This window comes from Lissotriton helveticus, chromosome 6 (genome assembly GCF_964261635.1).
Source record: "Lissotriton helveticus chromosome 6, aLisHel1.1, whole genome shotgun sequence".
In the NCBI taxonomy this organism is placed as follows: domain Eukaryota; kingdom Metazoa; phylum Chordata; class Amphibia; order Caudata; family Salamandridae; genus Lissotriton; species Lissotriton helveticus.
The window spans coordinates 315,079,220-315,098,806 of NC_136067.1; the positions used below are offsets into that span (position 1 = coordinate 315,079,220).

Consider the following 19,587-nt stretch of genomic DNA (forward strand, 5'->3'; position numbering starts at 1 on the left):
AATCTTAGATTACTGTAAGTCTCTGTCTTCTGATTTGGTTCTTTTTCAAGAGACCAAGGTCACTAACAAAGAGGCGTTGTTTTTAAAGAAGGAATGGGTTTCGGATGTTTGCTGTTCTGATGCCTTTGGTAAACGAAATGGAGTCATTACACTGGTTTCAAAGAATTCTGGTTTATCGATACTTTCTTCCGACCATGATTCGGAGGGTCGCTGGCTGTTGTCTAAATTGTCGGATGGACAGCATGATCTGTATGTGATGAATATCTATGCTCCTAACGTTGATGATCCATCCTTCTGGAAATCGGTTACCAAAAAATTAAATGACACCCCGCACTCTGGTAATCTTATTGTTGGTGGAGATTTCAACTTACCAATGGATCCTCTTTTAGACAAGAATTCTGCTTTTCAGTTTCGTCCTCCTAAATCCCACAAACAAATGCTCAACATGTGTTCCATTATTCATCTTCAAGATATTTGGCGTCTTCATAATCCAACTGGTAGTGATTTTTCTTTCTTCTCTTCGCCTCACTCTTCCTTCTCTCGTATTGACTATCTCCTGGTTCATTCTTCTCTTGTTTCATCTTCTTCTTCTCCGCTTATACATCCTATTTTGATCTCTGATCACGCTGCGGTAACTTTTACGTTATCATCCTTTGCCCCTAAATCATGTGCTCGTTCGTGGAGATTAAATACCGAAGTTTTGCATGATCCGTCTCAGGTTCATGAGTTTTCTGAAGCTATAGATACCGTTTTCCACGAAAACGAAGGTTCTGTTTCTTCCCCAATTGTTCTATGAGACTCCTTTAAATGCACTTTCCGTGGTCAAGTCATTAAATGTATGTCCAAACGTAATTCAGATATTAAAAAGGAACTTACAGATTTGTCTTCTGATATAAAATCTCTGGAAGCTTCCTTTAGGCAATCTAAGGATCCAACTTGTTTACAACAAATAAAACTACTAAAATACAAATATAATACCATTGTTACTAAAAGAGCCCATATTGGGGTACAAGCACAAAAATCCAAGAAGCTGTTATTAAAAAATCGGGCTGGGAAACTTTTGGCGGCTACGTTAAAATTTCAGGATTTTTCTTTCAAATCTTCGCAAATCTCTTCTATTACTGACCACACAGGCTCTAAAAAATTCCAAACAGGGGAAATACTTGAAGTTTTTCGTGATTTTTATAATAAGTTATATACTCCTTCTAATCATTCCTCTTTTGAACAATGTCAAGACTTTTTAAAATCGGTTCCGATTCAGTCGGTCTCTGATGCTGATCTCTCTTTTTTAAATGAGCCTATTTCCCCCGACGAAATCGTGTCTGCGATTAAAGCTACTCGTTCTGGCAAGGCTCCAGGCCCTGATGGTTATCCAATTTTATTTTATAAAACTTTTCTCCCTACGCTTGTCCCCAAATTGAAATCTGTCTTTGATTCCTTTGTTAAGGATGGATCTGTTTCTGGTACGGCTGCTGAGGCTACTATAGTGGTGCTCCCGAAGGAAGGGAAAGACCATTCGGATCCTAAAAACTTCCGACCTATCTCTCTCCTTAACATGGAAGCTAAGATTTTTGCTAAAATCCTGGCCAAAAGATTAGAATCCTTTATCCCTCATCTTGTGCATCCTTCCCAAACTGGTTTTGTGAAAGGACGTCTTGCGCGAGACAATATACGCACATTCTGTCATATTCTCGGTGCTGCTAAACGATCTCAACTTCCCGCCGCGGCCGTGGCCCTTGATGCGGAAAAGGCCTTCGATAAGGTCTCTTGGCCTTTTCTTCGTGCTGTTCTGTGCGCGCATAACCTTGGCGACTCTTTCATTAATATGGTGATGTCCTTATATTCTCAACCTAAAGCTAACATTAGAGTTAATGGTGCTACGTCGTTGTTTTTCAATCTTAGTCAGGGCACTAGACAGGGATGTCCTTTATCCCCACTTTTATATTTACTATCTATTGATCCCCTTCTTCGTTTGATTGAGTTACACCCTGACATCAAAGGTTTTTCTTTTGGGCCTCACTGTATTAAAACTGCTGCATACGCAGATGATGTTCTTATCTTTTCAGATGATATCGCTTTGGCAATCCCTGCTATTTCTAACACCATTTCCTTATTCTCTTCGGTTTCAGGGTATACCCTGAATAAAGATAAGACGGAAATGTTCCCTTTGAATGCCTATTGTTTCCCTTCTCATAAGGGCTCAGCGGGCTTTAAGTGGCAGTCTACACACCTGAAGTACTTAGGAATTTATTTTTGTTCTACTCTGTCTGCCACCGCTGCCTATAATGAATCCCAGACTATCCTTAAAGTGCGTCGTCTTTTGGATACATGGTCTCCGAAACATATTTCATGGTGGGGTCGCCTCCAGACTCTCAAAATGATGATTACGCCGATTATTAATTTTGTTTCATCCATGCTTCCGCTCAAATTGTCAGATTCCTTCTTTCGCGAAATCGATACTCTGACTTCTAAATTTTTGTGGAATGACAAACGTGCTCGCCTTGCATACAAATTTTTGCGTCGCCCTTGTGATATGGGAGGTTGTAATTTTCCTGATTGGGAAAAATACCAAACTGCCTTTTTGGCCTCTCAAGGTGCTTTATGGTTCTCTCCGCCATCTCTTCACGTTCCCTCTTGGCTGCTGATAGAACAGGAACTAGCATCCCCTTTGCCTCCCGCCTCTTTTTGCACTACTTCTACTTTCCATATCCTGTTTTCCCGTTCTATCATTCTCGACACAATTGCTGCGGTCAGGAAAATAGACAAGAAGGTGGCAATTCCTTTGCATAAAACTAGGTGGTCATCTATTTGGCAAAATTCCAAAATTAAGCTTATCATTACTCCAACTCTCATGTCCTATTGGGCAGTTAAAGGGACTTCTCTTGTCAAACATCTCTATGGTGATTCTGATGAACCATTACCTTTCTCTACCTTGGCTCAAAAGCATTCTTTAACAAATCTGGATTTTTATACTTTTCTTAAAATTAAAGTGGCCATTGCTAAAGTTCGTCTTCATCCTACTTCCTCTACAATCTCACTTTTTCAGCTATGGATTAAATCTGGTCATGTCGCCTCCAAAATTTATAAATTCTTGTCTTCTGCTTCACTTCCTGCACAGACGGTTGCTCAACAAAAATGGTTACATCATTTTGACCATGCTATGACGGAGCATATTTCCCCTGATACTTGGCATTCTATTGGTAAATTCTCTCTCCGTAATAAGATCGCACCTTCTTTAATGCAGTCTAAGTTTTTCTCTATTAATCTTCTCCACTGGACACCTGTACGTCTTCATTCGCTTAACCTTAAAGATGACAACTTATGCTGGAGCTGCGGTTTGGTGGCAGGCGACTTTCCTCATATGTTTTTCCATTGCTCCTTGCTTCAACCTTTTTGGAACCTCATCCAGAAGCATCTCTCTCTTATCTTTGGTTTTGAGCTCCAACTTTCCTTCCCCTTAATCTTATTAGGCCCACTGGCGGCCCCTACTCCTCTCCCTTTAGATCCATTGGAGTTGCATTTGTTGGATCTTCTCCTGACTGTAGCGGTGAAAATTATTCTTATGGGGTGGAAATCCTTTTCATCGGTTTCCTATCATACGTGGTGGGCTTGGATCTCCTTTTTACGCAGTGCACACACTTCGGTTGATCAAGCTCACCTCTCTCCATCTATTTCTAGTGGGGTTTGGAAAGCTTTGGATGATTATATGGAGTTATCTTCCAAAGGGTTGGTTCCTCAGTTTCCTTTTGATGTGTTTGTATAATTGTTGTCTGCTATTTGGTCTCTAGGCTGGGTTAGTCCTGTGGGAATCCTTCTTTTCTCTTTTTTCTCTTCTTTCTTTCCTGTCTTCTCTTCCTACTCATCCTCTCTTTACTCTTTCTCTTTTCTCCTCTCTTCTTCTTTTCTGTTTCCTCCCCTATCCCCTTCTCCACATTTTGATAGTGATACGTTTGTTTTATTGCCTTGATAGAGGCTTTTACTTGAATGAAATGTATATCTCTCACAGGCTAATGTTCCTTATATCTATATAATCTCTTGGTTTACCTATCAATTTTAGCCCTTTTTGCATATGTCTCTTGCATCGATTGTATCACTTGTATTGTATTTTATATTCATTATTCTTACCGTTATTCTCATTAATAAAATTTTCTTGAAATAAAAAAAAAAAAAGATAATGTGACACAAAATGTTCTTTATTTGCAGGATAATTTTGACAATATTTTTGCATAATTTGATCCTCCAAGCCACATAATCCTTGAAGCCTCATCCATGGTAAACTCGGTAAAATGGTTTTGAGGCTGTCATTATGATGCTGCAATCCATATTTCATATGAACGATTAAATATTTTCTATATTTCCGGTTCACTGTGAAATCCGAGTTTTTATACCACATTATACAGAGCACTGAAACATGCAATACATATGTTTGTTTGTGTCTGTATGTAAGTGTATATACATGTGTGTGTGTGTGTGTGTATATATATATATGTATGTATATATATATATATATATATATGTTCTCCCTCTGGATAACACAGCTCACTCTATAGAACAGTGAGAGCAGGACAACATTTTTTACAGCAAGAAAAGTGCCAATGTGACAAACTGTCATTTTCGCTCTGCTTGGACATGTTTGATTTCTGTCTATTTCAAAACTGAGAATTCAGTTTGTTTGATTCAAAATTGTCTTTTAATCTTTTAATTCATTGTATGCAATTTATTTATTTTAGCTCCTAATCTTACTGTTGCTTGTTTTTATGGAGTTAAACGCAGCGTGTAGCAGGTTCAGTTTCTTGATGCTAAATACAATCATATACTATAGCGTTTCCCAATTAATAGCTATGGAGGAAACGTGATGCCTTGCTTTCTTGTCTCGCAAAACACACAAAGTGATGGACGGAATGTTGCATATTGGCAAAACATTCACCTGATTTCTTGTCTCGCCAGAGTAATGCGGCTGCCCGTGAAGTCATGCAGAAGGGGAATCCGCCGAAAAACTGCAGGGAAGCATTTACTGGGGAAGGTGATCAGGTGTTTGCAAACCGCTACTATTCATCTGACAACAACAGAATAAAGTTTCTAGGTGGAGATGTAGAGTTGGAAATCAGGTTAGTGAAGATTCGATTCATGCTATTAAACTTTTATTTCAGATACATACATTTCACTTGTCTTATTCTTATGAAAAATGCTCAAGCATTTCATTGCAATTTATATGTAGTTTAAACGCTATTGTTCTGTTGCAAGTGCTGACTTAGATGTGTGACGTTTTCTTTGTGACTGCCGTGCACGGTTTCCTATCCCACTGCGTTAAGAAATCAACTAAAGTGCGAATGTTTTTACTGAAAAAAAAACTTTGCATTACAGATGCCGAGTTCACCCAATTCATTTATCATGAAGAACTGAGTTAAGTCCCACACTTGAGTACTTACAAACCCTTTTCAATTCATGTGAGCATTCAGTGACACAGTAGTAAAATGAACATTGATTGTCAAAGCCAAAGGGCCTCACTTTTGGACGGCCAGCGCATGCCTATTGGCTTTTTGCCCATGCTGTTCAGCATTGTAAAAAAAAAATACAATGAAATATAGGAATACAAGAGTCATCATGTTTGTACGTGTGTGCCTCATGACACAAGCTTTCATGCGTCACCACACGTCATCGCGTACGGCATGAAGCAGCCATTTTTTATTTATTTTGTAAATGTACTGTTCTTATGTAAATTATTTAAAACAATGAAAAGGCGCCTTTTGAAAAAGAAGTGGCCTGGCAGCAAATTAAAACTGCGCGCCCTTCCAAAAATGTTTATAAAATATTATTTTTTAATAAAAAAAATAAAAGTGAAGATTGTGATGGAAGGGGTGGGGAAATAATGGAGAAGTTTGTGGAGCAGTCTACCAGGGTCGAGGAACCGGGGAGTGGGATTGGTGGCTTAAAAACAGATTAGCTTGAGGCAGAGGTGGGAACGAGGAAAATAAAAACATAAAGGCAAAAATGGGCAGGCTGGAAGCACCCTGAACATGAGGTGGGGAAAGAGGGTATTTGAGGGTGGAAACAGAACACAGTGAAGAGTCGAATAATATACTCACATGAAGTGGTGATGTCACAGGAGGGAACAGTGTGATGACCTTTTATAAAGAACCTAAGAGCAGCGTTGTCACATGAGGAAACCGAGTGATGATATGATATATAAATGACCAAACTGCAGTGGTGGCAGAGAAAGCAAATGACAGCAGTGATGTCACATGGTCGATGAGACAAAAGTCTGGTCACACAAGCTAACTGGCAGCAGAGAAGAAAAATAACACACAAATTCAATTGATCAACGATTTGTGGAGCGCTGCATATTACCTGTGAGGGTATCCAGGCGCTGTGGGGCTGAAGAGGGTGCAGTCCAGAGGTGGAGAAGGAGGCAAGGCCAGGTCTTGGTGGACAGGTTGGGGAAGGTGCGTCTGCCGCTTCTGCTTTTGTGGAAGCAGGCGTGAGGGTGGCAAAGCGTAGTTGACTGTCGGGTTGATGGAAGTTCAGTCTGTGGTTGAGGTAGTCTGGTCCTTGGTTATGCAGGGCCTTGTAGGTGTGGGTCAGCAGTTTGAACTGCCACCCTTTTTGGACGGGGAACCAGTGGAGTATTATTATTTTTATTATAAGTGGAGCACTTTGAGTTGGGGGGGTGATGTGGGTTCTTCTCAGGTAGTCGAGGATGACCCTGGTTGCAGTGTTTTGGATGCTTTACAGTCTGCTCACTAGCTGTGAGGTGATTCCTATGTAAAGGGAGTTTCCATACTCCAGGAGGCTGGTTAGGAGGGCTCTGGTGACTGTGCGCCTGGTGTTGATGGGGAGCCATTTGAATATTTTCCGGAGCATGCGTAGGGTGAGGAAGCAGCCTTTGGAGACAGGGTTTATCTGCTTTTTCATGGTGAGCTTGTTGTTGAGTATGTTGTCATGGTTTCTGACATGGTCTATGGGAGTAGGCGTGGTCCCCACTTCCGCTGGCCACCAGGAGTCGTCCACTAGGGAGGAGTTGGTCCTGAAGAGGAGTACCTCTGTTTTGTTGGTGTAGAGTTTAAGGTATTTGTTTTGCATCCAGCTAGCTATGCTTTTTAAGCACCTGTGGAAATTGGTTTTGGTGTTAGTGGGGTTTGGGAATAGGGATAGGGAGTGTCATCAGCGTATGGTATAATGTTCATACCATAGGATTTTACCTGCGTGGCCAGGGGAGAAATGCATGTGTTGGACATGGTTGGACTCAGTGAGGACCTTTGGGGAATGCTGCAGATGTTATTTGGGCCTGAGCTGTTAGGCGGGAGGTGGACGCTCTGGGTCCTTCAGGTGAGAAAGGAAGAAATCCATTTAAGGGCAGTTTCTTGGATCCCTATCTGTTGATGTTCGTGTAGTAGGGTGTAGTGTGACTAGGTGTCATAAGCTGCAGAGAGGTCGAAGAGGATCAGGGCTGCCGTTTCTCCTTGCTCTAGGAGAGAAACCTATGTACTGGGGGTGAATATTTGACATTTGTCCTCAATATGTCCTATTGTTCTATTTGCATTTGTCGCCCTAGGTGGGATGGGTATGCCCCGATGTGCATCCTGTACCACTAGTGTCAAGCTAGCCTGGCTGATGAGGGGGCGATACCCCGAAGCTGGTCCCAGGATGCTTGTTTCTGGTCCAGGGAGGACCTGACTTGGTAGTTCGGGCTGGACTGTTTAATGGAGAGTAGAGTTAAGACTGATTTGCATATGGCTAGATCCAAACTGGAATGACATGGTGAGCAATAAAACAATGGCTTTATGCCCAGATCTCTGTACTGGGGGTGAATGTTTGACATTGTTCAGCATTCTGTCCATCTATTGTTCTTTTTGCAACTTTCTAAAAGTGGCATTTTCAGAATAGTAACTTAAAACCTGTCTTTACCATTAAAGAGGTTTTTAAATTGCAATTCAAATGAGCGAATAAATATTTCACTATCTGTTCCTAAACTGAAGTTCTCTCTTACTAAGTGTAATAAGATAACCCAGTGTTAGTTAATGGGCGAGATAGCCTTGCTACAGTGATCAAGGATGTTAAGAATTTTTCCACTTTCAGTACATGTAAAACTCAAGTACTACTTTTCAAATACAGAAGTGGGATGGCAGCATACTGCTTCACATCCCAGCACAGGCCGCCCCTTTGCATTATGGTGAATCCCCTGCACCAGCATTCCGCAGAAATGTTTCCTAGCTCTCCGCGCCAACGAGGTCGTCACAGCGTCATGGCTCCGCACGCGACTCCACATGACGTCACCGGAGCCATAAGAAGACCACGTCGGAGTGATGACGTCAGTTCCCTTTTTTCCGCACTGTCGACGCTAATGGTTTTTTCTGGGACTCTCCATACTTTATTTGGATACTTTGTATTTTTGATTGTATCTCTTCCTTTCTTTGTAGCAATGTCTGCTCCGAGGAAGTCTGGTTTAAACCTTGCAGAGAATGCGGTAAACATATGTCGATTACTGACCCGCACGAGGATTGCCTTTGGTGTTTGTCTTCAGACCATGACGGCGAGGGATGCTCTTCGTGCAGGAAGATGAATCCGAAGGCGTTGAAGGAGCGAGAAGCAAAGCTTTATATGGCCAAAGCTCAAAAAGAAAAGAAGAGTCGAAAAAGGTCAAAATCTAGTTCTTCGACGTCACGCGACTCCAAGAAGAAACACAAGAAGAAGAGGAGACATACTTCTCGACGCCGATCTTTGAAGTCGGTGGTGTCGAGGTTGCCTTCTCCTGCTCCTCGACGTCGAGAAAAGGACTTTGTTTCTCGATCACCTTCAGTGTCTCCTCAGGTGATTCCGGCTCATTCTTCTTCCTATAAGGGGACTCCAGAGCAGGCAGCGACGTTAAGATTCTCACCATCAAATCCGGTTGATGATGATGAGGTTCCCTCTGCTCCAGTTGATCCGCCTGTGGTTCCAGCGGCTCCGACTCCAGAGGTAGTACCTCATTCGGATCCAGGACCGGCTTTTTACTCACAGTTTCCGACGCCGGGTTCTGATCCCTTGCATTTTTTTAATGCAATGTATGGTGTTTTCACCAGGGCCTCGTACCCCTCTGGAGCACCTTTGGGTCCCATGGGTCCTTTGGCATTTAATTTGGGTGTGCCTCACCAGTATCCTCAGGCCCCCTTTATGCCGTTCATGGCAGCGACGTCGTCCTGGTCTTTTCCAGCTCTGAGGATGTCGACGCCATATGGGCAGTCTCCGGCTCCATCCCGTGGAGCTTCTCGGATTCGAACGGCGCCGATACACTTCTCCAGAGTGGGACTTTGTTTCTCAGAAAGCTTCTCTCTCTAAGAATGTTGCTCCATATCACACAGTTATTAGGAAGGCGCTGAACTTTTTGACTTGAAACTTCCTGAGGCGGAGTATAAGCCTAATCTTCTTACTGAAGTGCTTCATTCTCCTTCTTCTGTGGTTGAGCGACTCTTGCCATTTAATGATGCTCTTACTGAGCCTATACTTGATGTGTGGCGCAATCCTCTTTCGGCTCCTGCAGTATCACGGTCAGTTTGAAGAAGATATAGACCTGCTCCTGGAGATCCGGTGTTTCTTTCTTCTCATCCCTCTCCTGAAAGTCTGGTTGTGCAGGCTTCATGCTCGAAGCAGTCATCAGGAGCGTTTTCGCACGTTACGGCAGACAAGGACTCTAAGAAGTTATAGCAGTCTACGAAAAAGGTCTTTTCTTCAGCCAGTATGGCTTTAAAGTCTACCAATGCCACTTGTCTCTTGGGCAGGTACATTCATGCTTTGATGGCCTCTGCGAAACAGCTTATCCCTAAGTTATCTGAGGAGGATAAGGGAAAACCTGAGTGAGGTGTTGGTGGATGCTCAAGCAGCTGCTCGCCAGGTTATCCAGTCTGGCCTGGATACAGTGGATTCTTTTGCCAGAGTCATGGGCTCGTCTATTGCCACAAGGAGGCATACATGGTTGAAATCTTCGGGGTTCTCACCTGACGTGCAGGCTCTTCTTGTTGATCTTCCATTTGATGGTTCCAAGCTTTTTGGTGAAAAGGCGGACTCTGCCCTGCAGAAATTTAAGGACAGTAAGGCAACGGCAAGGTCTTTGGGTCTGCAGGCTCAATCAAGAGGCTTTGGATATAAAAGATTCCGTGGCTTTGGGCAGTCTTCCTTTCGTGGGTCCAGGCAGCCTCAGCAGCAGCAAAACCCCTTGTATAAAAGCTACAGGGGTAAAGGCAGAAGTCGCCTTCGTGGAGCCGGGCGTCATACCTCTTCCTCTTCCTCCCCAGCCCCTCCTGGTAATGCAGGAAAGCAGCCCTAGATCTGCCATCCTGGATCATGTGGGTCCTGTGGGAGGCCGGCTTACCCATTTTCTGCAAGATTGGAAATGAATCACTTCGGACCTTTGGGTTTTAGATCTTGTAGAAAATGGGCACGCCCTTCCCTTCAGGGAATTCCCTCCTCCTTACCCTCCTTGTCAGGGGTTTTGCATGGAGGATCATTTGCTTCTCCTTCAGAAGGATGTTTTTACCCTATTACAGAAAGGTGCGATAGAGGTGGTTCCGGAGCAGAAAAGGGGCCAGGGTTGCTACTCCCGGTATTTCCTGATCCCCCAGGAAGGATGGCAGGTTACATCCAATCCTGGACCTCAGAGTCTTGAATCTGTTTCTCAAGCAGGAGAGGTTCAAGATGCTCACCCTGGCGCAGGTTCTTCAGGCGCTGCGACAAGAGGACTGGATGGTGTCCATCGACTTGCAGGATGCGTATTTCCACATCCCAATCCTGAAGTCACACAGGAAGTATCTCTGTTTTATGGTTGGGTCGCGACACTACCAGTTTGCGGTTCTTCCGTTTGGTCTTACTACTGCACCTCGAGTCTTCACCAAGGTGATGGCTGTGGTGGCTGTCAAGCTCAGGAGGTCGGGGATCCCTGTTTTCCCCTACCTGGACGACTGGCTACTAAAAGCAGAGTCGCCAGAGATGGTGCGTCATCATCTGCAGGTTACAACCCAGCTGTTGTACAAATTGGGTTTTTTGATAAATGTACCCAAGTCTCACCTGGTGCCCTCACCGCGCAACCTGTTCATAAGGGCAGTACTGGATACCACTGTGTGGCGAGATTTCCCGCCTACGCAAAGGATTATCGACATTCAGGAAATGATTCCTCTGTTTTACAATGGAGCGATTGTTCCAGTTCTGAAGGTCCTTCGCCTGCTCTGCCTGTTCGCTTCCTGCATCCTGTTGGTCAACCATGCACGATGGCACTTGAGGGCGCTTCAGTGGTGTCTCCGCAGGCAGTGGTATCAACACAACAGAGATCTCAGGGAGTCTGTAAGGATTTCCAGAGAAGCTGCAGCGGATCTGTCTTGGTGGAGCATGGAGGGCAATTTGTCTCAAGGAAAGCCTTTCCATCTTCCTCCATCGGTGGCCACAGTGATAACGGAGGCCTCTACCCTAGGGTGGGGTGCTCGTCTGGGGGATCTGGAGATCAAGGGTCTTTGGTCTACAGAGGAAAGGTTGCTTCAAATCAATCTTCTAGAATTGCGGGCGATTCGTTTGGCACTCAAGGCCTTTCTCCCTTCCCTTCACGGTCAGTTGGTTCAAGTTCTGATGTTCAACACTGCCGCAATGTGGTATATCAACAAGCAGGGAGGAGTAGGGTCGTACCGTCTTTGCAGAGAGGTGTTGCGTCTCTGGTTCTGGGCTCAGAACCATCATATTTGGTTGATGGCAAATCTGGCCGGGGGGCTGAATGTGCAGGCAGACAGTCTCAGTCGACAGTTCACTGCCGACTATGAGTGGAGGCTTCATCGAGAGGTAGTTCAATACATCTTCCAGACGTGGGAAACGCCTCGGGTGGACCTGTTTGCCACTCTCGAACGCGCACAGCCCGTCATTCTGCAGTCTCCAGTTTCCGAGGCAGGGAGTGTTGGGGTCGCGTTTCAGTTGAGTTGGAGGTCACAACTCCTTTACTCGTTTCCTCCCTTACCCTCGATTCCTCGGGTTCTGAGGAAGATTCGCCAAGACCGGGCCCAAGTTATATTGATCGCCCCGGATTGGCCAAGAAGGGTGTGGTACACAGACCTTCTTCACCTCTCTTCGTACCCTCCTCTCCGTCTCCCTCTCAGGGCAGACCTCCTCTCTCAGATAGAGGGGCAGGTTCCACACCCCCACCTCCAGAGCCTGTACCTTCATGCCTGGAGATTGAACTGGGCAACCTGAATTCTTTTCTCCCATCTGACGTGGTGGACGTTATTTTATCGGCCAGGCGACACTCCACCAAGTCTATCTACTCCTAAAGGTGATCAAAATTTGTTAGATGGTGTGGAGAGAAATCTATTGATCCTCTGAAAGTGCATCTTTCTGATGTTCTTTGTTTTTCATTCTATTTGGCTCATCAGGGTTGTGCTGTGGTCACTGTTAAAGGGTAGTTGTCGGATTTTCTTTGTTTGCCCGATCAGCCTTCTCTTTTTAAACACCCACAACTCTTAAGGTTCTTTAAGGGGCTCACTAACATATTTCTGCCCACTCCTTTCATTATGCCCCAGTGGGATTTGAATCTGGTGTTAACTTTTTTAATGGTTTCACATTTGAACCTATGCATAGTTGTCTTTTTAGACTACTGGCTTTCAAATTGGTATTTCTAGTGGCTATCACCTCTGCTAGGAGGGTGAGTGAGCTTCAGGCTTTGAGTTCAAAGCCTCCTTTTCTGACCATACATGCTGAAAGGATGGTACTGTGGACCAGTACTGCTTTTCTGCATAAGGTGGTAACTCCCTTACATCTAGGACAGTCCATTACCCTCCCTACTTTCTATCCTCCCCCCTCACCTTTCCAAGGAGGAAGAGAGGCTTCACCGTTTGGACCCTAAGAGGGCGATTAGTTTTTATTTGGATCGAACAAAGGACTTCCGTCAAGATGATCAGCCCTTTGTTGGATATGCTGGTCGTATGAAGGGCAAGGCAGTGCACAAGCGCACTTTTATCCAGGTGGATCATCTTGTGTATCAAGATATGCTACACCCTGGCTGGTAAGGAGCCTGCTGTAGGCATTAGAGCTCATTCCACCAGGGCTAAATTGTCTACTTCTGCCTTGTCTAGAGGTGTTCCTGTGTTGGACATATGTAATGCCGCAACTTGGGCCTCCCTGCACACTTTGGCGAAGAATTACTGCTTAGATTCCGAGGTGAGGAGGGATGGCCATTATGCGTACTCTGTTTTACAGGACTTTTTGGTATAGAAGGGTGAACACCCTCCTCCGGGAGTTGGAATTCTGTGGCATTCTATTCATGAGGTGAGGAATCCACAGGCAGATGTATCCATCACAAGAACAAGTTACTTACCTTCGTTAACACTTGTTCTGGTGGGTACAGTATCTGCCTGTGGATTCCTCACCCACCCACCTCCCCGTTGTCCACCCTTTTATACCTTAAAAGATGAGGTATTTGTTTAATGTATTTTGTATACTCAAGACTTTATTGCCTCTAATTGTCCATTGTTTGCTTATTTGAAATGTAAGCTTTCTTATTTCAATTTACACTGAGTGTATTTGTGTGAATGCTGTGTACTATGTATACATTGTATCTATGGTCGGTCTGCCCGTTTTGCCTCAGTGGCATGGGTGGAACTGACGTCATCATGCCGACGTGTTCTTCTTAGGGCTCCGGTGATGTCATGCGGAGTCGCGTGCGGAGCCATGGCGCTGTGACGACCTCGTCGGCGAGGAGAGCTAGGAAAAATTTCCACGGAATGCTGCCGCAGGGGATATTCATTAGTGAGGAATCCGCAGGCAGATACTGTATCCACCAGATAAAGTGTTACCGAAGGTAAGTAACTTTAATTAGGGGTTGCTGAGAATGCTGCCACATTCCTCTTGGGTCGCACAGGTGCATCTCCTCAAGCTCATCAGCTCACTGGCTTAAGGGAGCCTTTTTAAACAGAAGGGGATGAGAGCACACTGCCTCACATCCCAGCACAGTCCGCCCCTTTGCATTATGGTGAATGCAGTTCACAATTAGCGCTTACTTGAATATTAGTAGTATTATTTCACCAAAGTTGGTGCAGGTAGTGCTGATCATCTCTAGAGACGTGTTTCGGGATTTTATTCTTCTACAGTATAGATCATACATTTTATCAGTGTTAATTACACTATCGATTCAGCACAATATCCAATATTTGTCCAAATAATTGACAAATGAATCCATTGATAAATGTCAACAATGATGTCACGTAATAAATAAACTACTACTTCTTTGTTAATTTCTTTATTGATTAGTGTTTAAAATAGAGGCAAGATGACGGATGCGCGCTGCGTCCGAGTGAGCAGCTGAACTGCACTCGCTCCTCCATCGTTTCTCATCGAGAGAACTATCGAGATTTGCCTGTCCTGGTGGAATTGTTCCGTGCATCTCGGTTTGCTGATAGCACCCAGTTATAGGCTGATGTCTTACCTGGGGAATGTGGCAGGATTTGCGGTGTAACTATCGGCAGCTCCTACATGCGGCTTGACGTCTTCCAGCTGTTACCTCGAGTCAGCGTGTGTGGCTGGGCTGGACTAGCAGTGTGAACGCGTTTTTTCGTAAACTCCGGTCAGCGGTTGTTGAAGACTGCGGGTCTAGTCTGGGGAAGAAACGGAGACGCTGCTGTGGGATGGCTCCCAAGAACCCTAATGCTGGCACAGCGCCTAAGGGGTCAAAACCAAAGATCCGAGCCACCATTGCGGCAACGGCGATCCCGGAGGGGAACGTGTCACTGAAGATCTTCGGAGGTCTGGTTTGAATGCTACCCCAAATAATGTAAATGTCGGGATTGACTCAGAAGCGCCTGATGCCGGTGGCCATTCATCCTCTACCAGACAATCAACCACAGTGGATTCTGGGAGTTGTAGGACTGGAGCAATTCCTAAAATACCTGGTATGTTAAAAAAAAAAAAATTTAAACACAGTTAAGGACGGGCAAGAGACTGTTACAGATTTAAACCTCTTGCAGAATGAGGTCCCCAATGTCGATCTGGGGGGCAATGAAAATTGTAAAATTACAGGAACTTTTAAGGATAAAAGGTTACCTGGCTCTGGCTTAGGAGAGCAGGTTCATGCTTCGCTTTCTTCAGGCATTGACCCGTTAAACACCCAGGAAAAATCAGTGGAGCCACTCGTAGCTATTAGCACTCAGGACACACCTGAAGCTTCGGGGGACACAGAGTCTATCGACTTGGCTGGCAACTTCTACTCCATGTCGGATGTATCGAATGCTTTGGAGTCAGAGAGCTAGGATGGGGAGTAGAGGGATGATTTAAGTGTCACCAGCTTAACCAGCACGGCACACGATGGCTGGAATTCAGGTATTGAAGAGGACGGTGTCAATGAAATATCCCCCTCCACTAGAATGGAGTGGGGAGGTTGAAGAAAATACTGTCCGCAAGGCTCCATTGGTCACTGGTAGACCTATTTCTATAACCTCAGGAGCGGGTGCCTCTCAAGCCTCGCCAATATTAAGCACTGTTGCTGAAGCTTCCTTGGGGGATATGTCTCAGATACCTGAGATTACTTAAGATACACTTTACCAGGTTATGCTCCAGCATCGTGAGGAAACGAAATCTGAGAATTTGCGCACGCAAGGAGCAGTGCGTAGGCTTCAAAACAATCTGAGGCGAGTGGTTAAGAAATGTAATGAAATGTCAGCCAGAGTAGTGGAGGCAGAAGGAAGGATATCGGCGATTGAAGATGTCATAACCCAGCAAATATCTCAGCTCTCTTCCTTGGAAACACTAAGGGAAGATGTTAATTGGAAACAGGTTGATTTGGAGAACAGATCTAGGCGTAACAATTTACGAATTTTCGGGATTCCTGAGGGGAGTGAGGGAGGGAACGTTAGGCAGTTTGTTATCGAGCTCTTTAAGGAGGCCTTTCCGGAACTATCCCAGTGGCAGTGGGACTTGGAGCTTCAAAGAGCTCATAGATTCCCCTTTCAACAAAAGAATGCTAGGGCTGCTTCTAATGTAAAACCTAGAGCCATATTGATTTGCTTAAATAATTTCCTGGCTCGAGAGGTACTTTACGATCTGGCTAGGCCGGATCGGAAACGCAGGGGGAAAGGTCTGGAATTCTTTGTTCGCCCGGACTATTGCCAAGCCACAGTCCAACAGCGTTGGCAATTCCGTCAACTCATTCCATCCTTCCAAGCTAAAGGGGCCCAGGCCTTTCTTCTCAACCCCTCAAAATTGAAAGTAATCCATAAGGAGAGAACACACTTTCTAACATCGGAGAGTGCAGCAAAGGATTTATTAGCATCCTTTTAACTTTATCTCTATGCTATCGGGTTTTGTAATGTATAGTTTGAAGTTTATTGTAGTATGGAACTTGTATTGCTCTATGGACTCTATTTACATCTGATATGGGTACTCTCCTTAGAGGGGTTCCTCTTCTTTTGTGTGATTACTAAAGAAAACATTGGGGTTTTTTTTCTCTGCAGAATGATATGCCCAAAACGATGGGAAGCGAACCGCGAGATGCACTATGCTTCTCTGGTCATCAATTCTAGGGACTATTCAGTCCCTTTGCTTTATGTGGGTGGGGTTCAGGGTGGGAGTGGTGGGGGGGAGAGGGGCACTAGAGGGTGGTTGGGGTGGCACGAGGGTGGGGCAAGCAAGGACAGAACTATTTGTTTTAAGAGAGACTTTGGATGTTATTGTTATTGTAGAACTTTTTTCGAGACAGAGATTGTAGAGGCCAATCTAGTTAGAGTTTTTGTTTTATTGTTTATCTTTCAACTAAAACATTAAGATGGGTAAATTGAGGATTTGCTCTTGGAACATCTGTGGACTTAACAGGAAAAAAAGAGGGATTTGTGCACAAATAATACAGAGTATGAGGATAGATCTACTCTGTCTACAGGAAACACACCTGACTTGGAATGATAGGCGATGGCTTAATGATCTGGGTATGCAAGTAATGGGATGTACTCGCCAAGGTATCACTACAAAAGGGGTGGCTATTCTTATGAAAAGAGGATTGGGATGTCTTAAACGTGTTAAAACGGATCAGTATGGTAGATGGATAATATTGGAAATTAGTATAAATGGTAAAGTTTGGATTATCTGCTCGATTTATGCTCCAAACTCGGATGATCCTGACATTTTAAACTTCAGATTAAAACAGATACAGGTTTTTCATCTGAACCGATATCATGGTCATTTGAGCGGAAATTGTTAGCAAACTCAGCGTATATAGAACATATGGGTAAATGGATCAAGGAATTTTTTTATTTTAATCGAGGGTCTGCCTCCACTCAAATTGTATGGGATTCCTTTAAAGCCGGGTTACACGGGGAGACTCTGTCTTTTTCTTTAAATAAGCAAAAAAATACCCGGAATACATTATCCACTTATTATAATGCAGTGCAGGACTGGGAAGCTAAATTAGCTACTGCGATCAATTCTTCGCAAGTTACTGAACATATTAAATCCACCCTTGCCATACATAAATCTAGGTTGTATGAGATTTATGCGGCCAAGCTTGCAGAACAGGTGGCAATCTTTCAGTCACAAATATATGAAGTGGGGGAAAATTCAGGTAGAATCTTGGCCAAGAAAATCCGGCAAAAGAGGCATTTAACTCCATCAATAATATACAGGATGAGTTGGGTCATATTCATCATCACCCGGATGAAATCTTGGAGGTTTTTCGTCAGTTTTATAATAAGTTGTATGATGAGGATGTCTCATTTCATTCTTCTGAATCTATCCTAAATTTATGCGCTCCTGCTAATATTTCTAAATGTATTCCCGTCCAGGCGGCATCATTGGATGCGGATATCACATGGGAGGAAATAGAGGCCGCCATACTTTCCCTTGCGGTTGGTAAGGCTATGGGACCGGACGGTATCCCGCTGGAGTTTTTCAGGGTATTTCTCCATGTCCTAAAACAAGACCTGTTGTCTACCTTCTTGGAAGCTCAGAAAGGGACTGCTCCAGTCTCGTGGAGACACTCAATTATAATGGCCTTTCTTAAAAAGGATAAACCCCCCCTCTACCCTGCCTCTTATAGGCCGATTTCTCTTATCAATGCTGACAGCAAGATTTTTTCAAAAATTTTAGCCTCCCGACTTTCTGGTGTAATCTCGGCTATTGTATCACACTGGCAACATGGCTTTATCCCTAATCGGGATACTGCGGACCATGTCCAGCGGGTGATTGCCCTAATGGATTGGGCTCAGGGGACCACTACGGCACTTGGGATTACCCTGTTGGATGCCGAGAAGGCATTCGACAGGGTGGCCTGGCCGTACCTCTGGGCTCTCCTTTTATTGAAAGGCTTCGGCCCCCAGATGATCGCTGCCTTAAAAGCACTTTATGATTCACCAACACCCTGTATCAAAATTGGAGCAAAAAAATCTGTCCCATTTTGTATTCGTCACGGCACACGACAGGGCTGTCCGTCTTCACCACTCTTGTTCGCCCTGTACATTGATATCTTCTTAAATAAATTGAATCAAGCGGAGGATATAGCGCCCGTACATGTTGCAAACACTAGTTATAGAGCTCTCGCTTATGCGGATGACATTGTGGTGACTACTACTGATATCTCAAGGGCACTGCCAAAGATAGAAGCGCTTGCGACCCAGTTTGGCGCTTTCTCGGGCTACAAATTAAATTTGTCTAAAACTCAAATATTATTTGTTGGTCAGAACCCTCCTGTACATCTTAAGACTGTGCCAGTAGCGACATATCTGGGCATTAAAATTACAACCCCAGTTTCTGCCATTCCAGAACTTAATCTAAACTCCGTCCTGAAAAAAACTAACTCTTCGTTGGAGCGTATCGATCATCTTTATCTTTCCTTATATGGCCGGAATAATGTTTTGATAATGATGATACTTCCGAAATGTTTATATATGTTTCGAACAATTCCTCTCGAATTCCCTCTTAGCTGTTTTAAACAATTAGAAAGGATGGCAGCTAGATTTTTGTGGGGCTACAAACGCTAGCGCAGATCATATAAGAAGATGATTCTTCCAAAGGCTCGGGGCGGGTGGGGCATTCCACATTTCATGTATTATTATTATTATTGTTTGTCAGTATTACAGTTTATTACCCCTCTGATAATAGGTGCAAAGGCGTGAATGCTAGTGAGTCATTCACCATCAATATATGAATTCGCATGGAGTGCCGTGGCGGTCTTATAAAAAATGTAGAGCCCAGCCATTTAAAAAAAACTAAGTTTAAGATTTTGAAAGCGGCGTTTGGGGTATGGAAGATAATTAGGCGTCACTTAGGGATTAAAAAAATTCTGTTATATACAGCCTTCTCAACATCTAGTATTTTCCCCTCAATTTTTCGAGATCATATAATGACCAGGTGGCACAACTGCGGAATTCATTGTGTGGGTGATCTATGGTAGAATGATCATCTTATCTCCTTTTCGGAGCTTCTAGTCAAATACAATCTTACAAGCAATGATTATTTTAAGTATTTGCAGATATAGTTTTTTTAATACTCTGTGTCCTCAGGAACGCTCTGGTCTGCAGAGGATTCCTCTTATTGATAGCATGTATAGTAAAAAAAGGATAGGTTTCTTTTATAACTTACTAATCTCCTCATGTTTAGATGATA

General features: G+C 44.0%; 1 protein-coding gene across 2 annotated transcripts in view; it reads left to right on the plus strand.

Annotated features, from left to right (window-relative positions):
* SMC6 (structural maintenance of chromosomes 6) overlaps positions 1 to 19,587 on the plus strand; it is a 1,026,872-nt gene that overhangs the window by 570,969 nt on the left and 436,316 nt on the right. For both annotated transcript variants that reach the window (XM_078647759.1, XM_078647758.1), the window contains exon 17: positions 4,948 to 5,108. In XM_078647759.1, the coding sequence (XP_078503885.1) occupies positions 4,948 to 5,108 (161 nt within the window). The remainder of the gene's footprint in view (positions 1 to 4,947; positions 5,109 to 19,587) is intronic.